General features: G+C 43.2%; 1 protein-coding gene across 1 annotated transcript; it reads left to right on the top strand.

The window, feature by feature from the left end:
- The first annotated feature begins 97 nt into the window (after positions 1 to 97).
- Positions 98 to 4,928, top strand: LOC144248188 (3'-5' RNA helicase YTHDC2-like). Its single transcript, XM_085567856.1, has 2 exons — positions 98 to 1,875; positions 2,271 to 4,928. Exons 1-2 carry the CDS (start codon positions 1,595 to 1,597, stop codon positions 2,539 to 2,541), a joined length of 552 nt encoding a protein of 183 aa, XP_085423982.1. The 5' UTR covers positions 98 to 1,594; the 3' UTR covers positions 2,542 to 4,928.
- The last annotated feature ends 2,055 nt before the right edge of the window (positions 4,929 to 6,983 follow it).

A 6,983-nucleotide genomic window follows, 5' to 3' on the forward strand; every position in this document is an offset into this window, starting at 1 on the left:
GTAGAAAAAATATGGAAATTCTGATGAACCTTTTGTCTTTAATTCAGGGGGAGGGGTATCTAATGATAGCAGCGACAGTGAGATGGAGGATAGGACGTCTGCTGATCTGGCACTGCTGAAGCTGGATGAATGGCTCCATCTTAAACTGGACCCTGAAGTAAGAAATTACTCCTGGGTTTGCTTCATGTAGAGGAATTGTAAAAAGATGTGAAAAGGTTTTTGTAACATTTGAGTAGCCAAGAATTTTCTCCAAGAATGTCATGGTCCATTTAGGTCTCTCGAACTAGGTACTCTGTGATTTAACCTTTACTTCACAAGCTCATTAAGAATTAAACGGCTTCAATCCCCTTTGGCACAGAGTTGTCTGTTGCATGAATTTGTGTATTCAAAATCCAAGTTGCAGTGTTTGATCACCTGTCACCCATACCTTTCTCTTCTTTTACCTGTCAGCAGAAAGAAAGAGAATAGTCACCTAAGTCAACAGTGAGAGTGCTCATCCCTCTTCCTCCATATTGGTGTGGGTGTCCTGTCTCTCACAAAAGGGAGCAGGAAAGCCTCAGCAATCCAGATGCTGTTGGGTCTGTTTCAAAAACTTTCTGGGTAATATGATGTTTTATATCTGAGCTTGGCAGTTTTGTCCCTTTCCACAAGTCAGCAGATTCTGAAGAGACTGGCAGACAAAAAATGATGACTGCAAGGGACAGCAAGCTGCAGGTGACAGTGACAGCATAAGGGCCCTTCTGCTCCTTCTGGCCTCCTGTCCTGCCTGCATGGTGCTCCATCAGGCCATAGCACAAGCTGGGATAAGCTAAAATCTGGACAGGAGCTGAGAGAACAGTCACATTGGCATATTGTGTTCTTCTTTCTCTGAGAGGATAACCAAAATCAGATCAAAAAAGGAGCACTTGAAGCTGAAGTTGCTGAGAGAAAGTTGCTGTCAGATTTTGGAAGGATACATTTCAAATCCTCTTTGAAATAGAAGTCTTTATGTCATTGAGGAGCTGTGGCTGCAGTTTATGGGTCATGAAACACACAACTTTACCAACTCTAATAATAATACTCTCTCTCCTAGTCATGTCCAGAAGAGTGATTTTTAAAAATTTATCGTAATGGAAGCGTTTCTGGTAGCAGAATTAGACAATAGTCTTCTGAATTTAGTCATCACATTTGACCAGGTGTCGATGTAAGAAAAATATCACTTAGAGCTCTTTTCCATCAACTATACTGAAGAGTGCATGAGTAGAGACTGATTTGAGAGGAAGGGCATAAAGCATGAAAGGATTGAGTTTTCTTGAAAGATAAGAAGGAAAAAAAAAGTCTGTGGAATTACAATACAAAGCTAAGTTTAGTACAGAGCTAAATGAAATGTTTCCAAAATGACCTTGTACCCAAGGAAAAGAAAGCAAATTAACATCATAGTTTAAATATGGATTATTCCCCTTCCCCAAGACCTTAGTCTTGCCTTCAATTCTGGGCTCTCTTTATATTGGAATGCCAGGTGTTGCTTGATAGGGAAAAGACAGGGTTCTCTTACCTGTGTGATCTAATTTTCATCAGTATTTAACAGAATTGGAATTCATTGCAGGCTGCTGGTATGCTGCTGCAGCTCAGGCAGAAGTGGCACAGCTTGTTTCTGCGTCGTATGCGAGCTCCTTCTAAGCTGTGGTCTCAGGTTGATGAAACAACTGTAAGAGCAATTACAGCTGTTCTGAGTGCTGAAGAACAGTCTGCAGGTCTGCAGCAGCCTTCAGGAATTGGCCAGAGACCAAGGCCTGTGACTTGTGAAGAACTTCCTTTGGCATCTACATGGAAGTCAACCAGCAGCAGAAAAAGCTCAACAGAAACAGAATTGTCTGACTCCTCTCATGCTGAAAAGTAAGATGCTGAGGTCTTCTGCTTACTGTAGGTTGCAGTTTATGTATACAAGTATCACTTAAGTTTCTGCTAGTAATAGGTGAAAACAGTGGAAGTACATTTGGAAGGTGTTATACTGTTGTATGCTGCATTGTAATCCCAAAGAGAAGTATTTCATACCTGGGGCTGCTGTTTGAGAGAGCAGTCAGGAATATTGTCCATGAATTGTGATGTTTGAGAAGTAGCAGAAGAAGTTTAACAGTAGCATTAAAAAGCAATGAATGGTCAGTATGAGTTTTTAGTTAGGTTTAATAGATGTTGTAGTTGCTGTAATACATGTGGTCATGCTGTAGGTGGACAGGTCGATGTAAATTGTTCAGTGACTGCTTGTGAAACTCAAGGTATGTCCTTTGTAGGGTTTCAGTGAAATCTTCTTCTCCTGCACTCCACCAGCCAAAGAAGTACAAAGAAAAAGACATTTTGCTCTCCGGACAATCCTCAGATGACAGATCAGCTCAGTCCTCAGTAAAACCTGCAGAAAGCAGTAGCTATTCCAGCCCCTGTGCTACTCCTTCTTCTCCAGTGTCTGGAAAGGTAGAGTTCTCTAACATACTACCCTGCTCTTCCAAAATAATAGAATTTCTTGCTGATATCATTCTGCAGTTAGGTATTTTACTGATAAATTAGGAATCTAACGTAGCTTTTCATTTGTAACACTGCATAATACTTCCTTCTGGAATTTAAAAATCTAGACTAAATATCCTTGTTTCACTAGTTTAATACAGCAAAAATAATTTATGGACTGCTGAGGTAAAGCTATCCAAAGTAGAAAAAATGAGATTTAAAAAAAATCCCAAACTTGTTCTAATAAACGTGTAAGTTTTTTTCAACTAAATGAGTATATTATATACATACTTCTGAAGTTTTTGGATTCTGCCTTTTTCTGCATTCATAATAGATTTTCAGTATCAATACTGATTCTGTCTTACCTGCCTTACTAGGACTGATTTTTGTGATGGTTATTTTAACAAAGCACACATTTTTAATGAGATTACTGTGACAGTTGTCCCTATATACTTGAATAGTAGACTGCAGTAACACGAAGGAGATCATTCAGAGGAAACTTCATGGACTCATTGGAGGATGTAGTAATTCCTCTTGAATCTTTCAGCTTTTAAATTAAGACAGCGTAAAAGGAAGAAAACATGTTTCCCGAATATAGAAATGCGAGTAGTGTGCTGTAGGCTACACTCTAGGATGATGAATTTTGGTGTCATCTCAAGGTCTGTCAGATTTTAACCAATTCTAATTAATCACTAGGCTTTTTAATCCTATTCTGCTTCCTGCCCCCTATTCTTGTTTCCTGCCCCTCATGGATGAATTACTGTGGAAGGGGCTAACAGCAGGCCTGTTAGCTAAAGGAGCAAAAAGAAGCTGAGAGGCAAGAAGCTGATCAAGAGCTCTCTCCAAGGCTGCTACCAAGGAGGCTGAGAGAAGAACTGGAGAAAGATAAGGAGAGAACTGCAGCTGGATAAAGCATTTTCAGAAAGTTAACTAAAGTCACTGTTACTGTTCACCAGTGGTGTTATGTTGATTTTTTGTGGCCAACAGTTGGGGTAGAAGAAGTATAAACAATTAGAAAGTTTATAAAAGGTCATGTTCGATAATAAAGAGTTGCCATCTGAGACCGCCTGTGGTCTGTGCTTTGTGTGGCGACCGCCTCACGATGCAGTGTATATACCAGTGACAGCTGGTGCCCACCGCGTGGAGCAGCAGCCTGAGCAGCGTGGTCGGTCTGGAGCCACGCGGGGTCCCAGCGACTGGCAGCCCTGACCCGCTGGGGAGTGGCGGGGGAGGCGGCGCTGGTGCAGCTGAGAGTGGCGGGTGGAAGCCACAGGCAAGTCCTGACCTGATTTTCTCCTATCAACACACCTGGAAGCAGGTGGGGCACCAACTAGTGATAATGGGAGATAAATCTAAAGAGGAAGAGACTGTTTTGGCTACATAGAAAGCTTTGTTAAGAAATAAGGGAATTACTACTTCAGACTATGCCCTTTGTAGTATATTGCTGTGGGCTAGATCATAGGATTTTGCTACTGATCCTGACACAGCATTTAGTGTTAAAGGTTGGAAAAAAAGTCAGGAACAAGCTGTGGGAAGTCACCTGAGCGGGAGATAAAACTATTGTCAATCTAGTTGTTACTTGGAGATCGCCTTTTGAGGCATTAAAGGAATGGAAAACAGCGGGAACAAGCAGAGTACAAGGTGGATGAAGATTTGGGGTTGATAAAGGAGTCTGATGGGAGGGATGAGTCAGATGGGGCCTCTGATGGGGAACTTGTTGCATACATCCTTGAAGAAAGTGCAGGTGCCCATGGAAGTTACCAGGCAGGCTACCAAAGCTTCCAGGAAAGTTGCCAGAGCTTCTGGGCTGGATGCTGAAGCTTTTGGGAAAGCTGCTAAGGCTTCTGGGCAGACTGACAGAGTATCTCCTTCTCAGACTCCTAAGCCTCTTTATCTCACCTGCACAGCAGCTTTCAGCGGTGCCTCTATACACTGCACCACTGCGCCAGTTAGCGGAAATGTCTTTGGCAGAGAGACAAACCCAGCTGTCTGCCCCCTGCTCCCCTCTGACGCTGTTGAGGCAGGATGGGAATGAACAGACTTTGTTCAGAAGGCTGAGACTATAACTGATTTATTTCAAAATACATCACTCTTTTATACAGAGCTTTGTGCAGACCAACTCTATTGGTCCTGAAGTGAAAACATGTCACCCTATTGGTGTGCAGTGGATGACGTACAGTAGTAAAACCTAATTATAAACAATGTGAACAAGAGAGATAAAGAACTTACATTCTTTCTCAACACTTTCTCAAGCTTCTACCTGGTTAGAAATTTATGGTTTTTCTTTGAATCTAAGACCTACACCCCTCCACTCTAGCCCAGCCATTTGCCCCCCGCCCCCCTCTGAGCTGCATGAACAGTTGCAAGGTCGTATCCTCCACTGCTGGACAGTGACAGGAAATCAAGTGAAGAGTCACCCGCAGTAACACCTGAGGTGGGGCAGGGAACTGTTGGCAGTTCAGCTTCTAATAAATCTAGCCCTACTGCCCCATGGACTTTGCCTCTGTGTCAAGTAACTGTGCTTCCATGACAGCCTCAGAAGTTTTGGGAATTTCTTAGGAAGAAAGCAGCTGAATAAAAAAATTGGGACCTAATAGAAAGATTTGGTGCCCCAAAAGTACCTCAGGAGGAGAGTGTTAAGGCAAATGTTGCCTGTGATAATCCTATGGCTTTTCCAGTTTTTAATGCAGTTCCTGGAATAGGGCAGGATGACAGTCATCATGTCTTTGCCTGGAAGGTTGTGCAAGATCTCCAATTGAAAGTGGCTCAGTTTGGTATTAATTCCTCAGAGGTAATGCAATTAATACATGTAATTAATGCAGTATGCTTGTACCTTATGATATCATGCATTTTGCTACAGTTTTATTCCAAACAGTACAGTATGGTGTGTTTCAAGAAACTCGGAGGTGAGTGGCTGAGCTCACAGCTTTAACAAATATGCAGCTGCCTCAACACGACTCGTCATGCTGTGGGTGTTGATGCCTTATTGGGCACTGGGCCTTTTGCTAACCCAGATTTACAGGCAAGGTGGGATCCTTCAATTTTGACACAAGCTCGGCAAATAGGCATGAGTGCTTTAATTAAAACAATGGAAATGGCAGCTCCAAAACAGAGATATGTTACTATACAACAAGGGATGAGAGAACCATTTTTGCAGTTTGTGGAAAAGCTTGCTGCAGCTATTGAAAAACAGGTAGATAATGAACCTTTGTGACATAGATTGTGTATAGAATTGGTGAAAGAAAGTGCAAACCCAGACTGCAGAACGATTATTGACACCTTACCTGGGGAGCCCACATTGCCTGAAATGGTTACTGCTTGCTCAAAAGATGGTTCAGTAGAGCACAAAATGGCAGCTCTTGCTGCAGTTCTAAGACCACCACCGAAATGCTGTAATTGTGGACAGCAAGGGCATGTAAGGGCACAGTGTAATACCCAGATGTCCTGGGTTGTAAGATAAGCTTGTATTCCATTTGCCATCTGTCGAAGGCGAACCGGTTGGACAGGTTTTTGTTAACTCTCTCAGAGACAATGGTTTGTCCTGTAGAGGCAATGGTTTGTTTATACACCATTGACTGATTTAATGAAGGGCTGAAAAAATGTAACACCGTGAGGGGTCCCACCCAGAGGGGGGAAGCAGCTCTCTCTCTTCTTCGCGGGACTCCGAAAGAAGCAGCTCTCGCTCTCTGCGCGGGATTCCCGGGGAAAGCAGCTCTCTCTCGCTCTCTCTTCGGCGGCACTCGCAGCGAAGCAGCCGGCGCGCAGAGGCGACGGCAGCGGAGCTCAGAGGCAACCCCGGCGCAGAGGAAGACCGGCCCCCACTGCCACCAGATCTTCAGAAGAAAATTATACCCTTCTAAAGATCACCACTTCAGCTGCAACTCATCAACTATTGCAAGAGAAAGCAATTGTCCCAGCAAACCTGATACTGGCATTCCTCAGGTTCTAGACTTTTTCTTTCACTGATTTTGTTTGTACCGATTGCATTTGCCTTTTTTAAATTGTTGTCCAGTTTTCTCCTAGTAAAGAATTGTTACTCCCACTCCCATATCTTTGCCTGAAAGCCTTTTAATTTAAAGATCCTGGTAATTCAGAGGGAGAGGGGTTTGCCGTTCTCCATTGTACAGGAGGCTTTGCCCTCTTTCACAGACTCCTGTCTTGTCTAACCAAGACACCAGAAAATAACATCTAAGTCAAATGCAAGCAGCAATGTTATGTGCAATCATTGTGCTAAATTTGGGCACTGTGCACGAGTAAGTATCATGCAAATGGTCAGCTGTTGCAGGGAAATGGGAAGAAGAACACGAAGGGGTGTGTGGGGACACAAATAACCTGACGACCATTAACAGCAATTATGGGCCTTCCCAGCACTGTAAAGCTACCCATTTGCAAACAGTATTCAGGAGCAACAAGTGGGTCCACAGGGATTGATGTACCCACCACCGACACAGTAACTATTTTGACAAAAGAAATCTGCAAAGTGCCCCATGACACCTATGGCCCAA

Source organism: Lonchura striata, chromosome Z (assembly GCF_050655825.1).
Source record: "Lonchura striata isolate lonStrDom1 chromosome Z, ASM5065582v1, whole genome shotgun sequence".
NCBI classification, from domain to species: Eukaryota; Metazoa; Chordata; class Aves; order Passeriformes; family Estrildidae; genus Lonchura; species Lonchura striata.

What these genes read in the sequence shown, in the direction of transcription:
- LOC144248188 (XM_085567856.1), top strand. Translation starts at nt 1,595, where the DNA reads ATGCTGCTGCAGCTCAGGCAGAAGTGGCACAGCTTGTTTCTGCGTCGT. An exon ending in GACTCCTCTCATGCTGAAAA is followed by an intron (nt 1,876 to 2,270) that starts GTAAGATGCTGA and finishes TGTCCTTTGTAG; the next exon opens with GGTTTCAGTGAAATCTTCTT.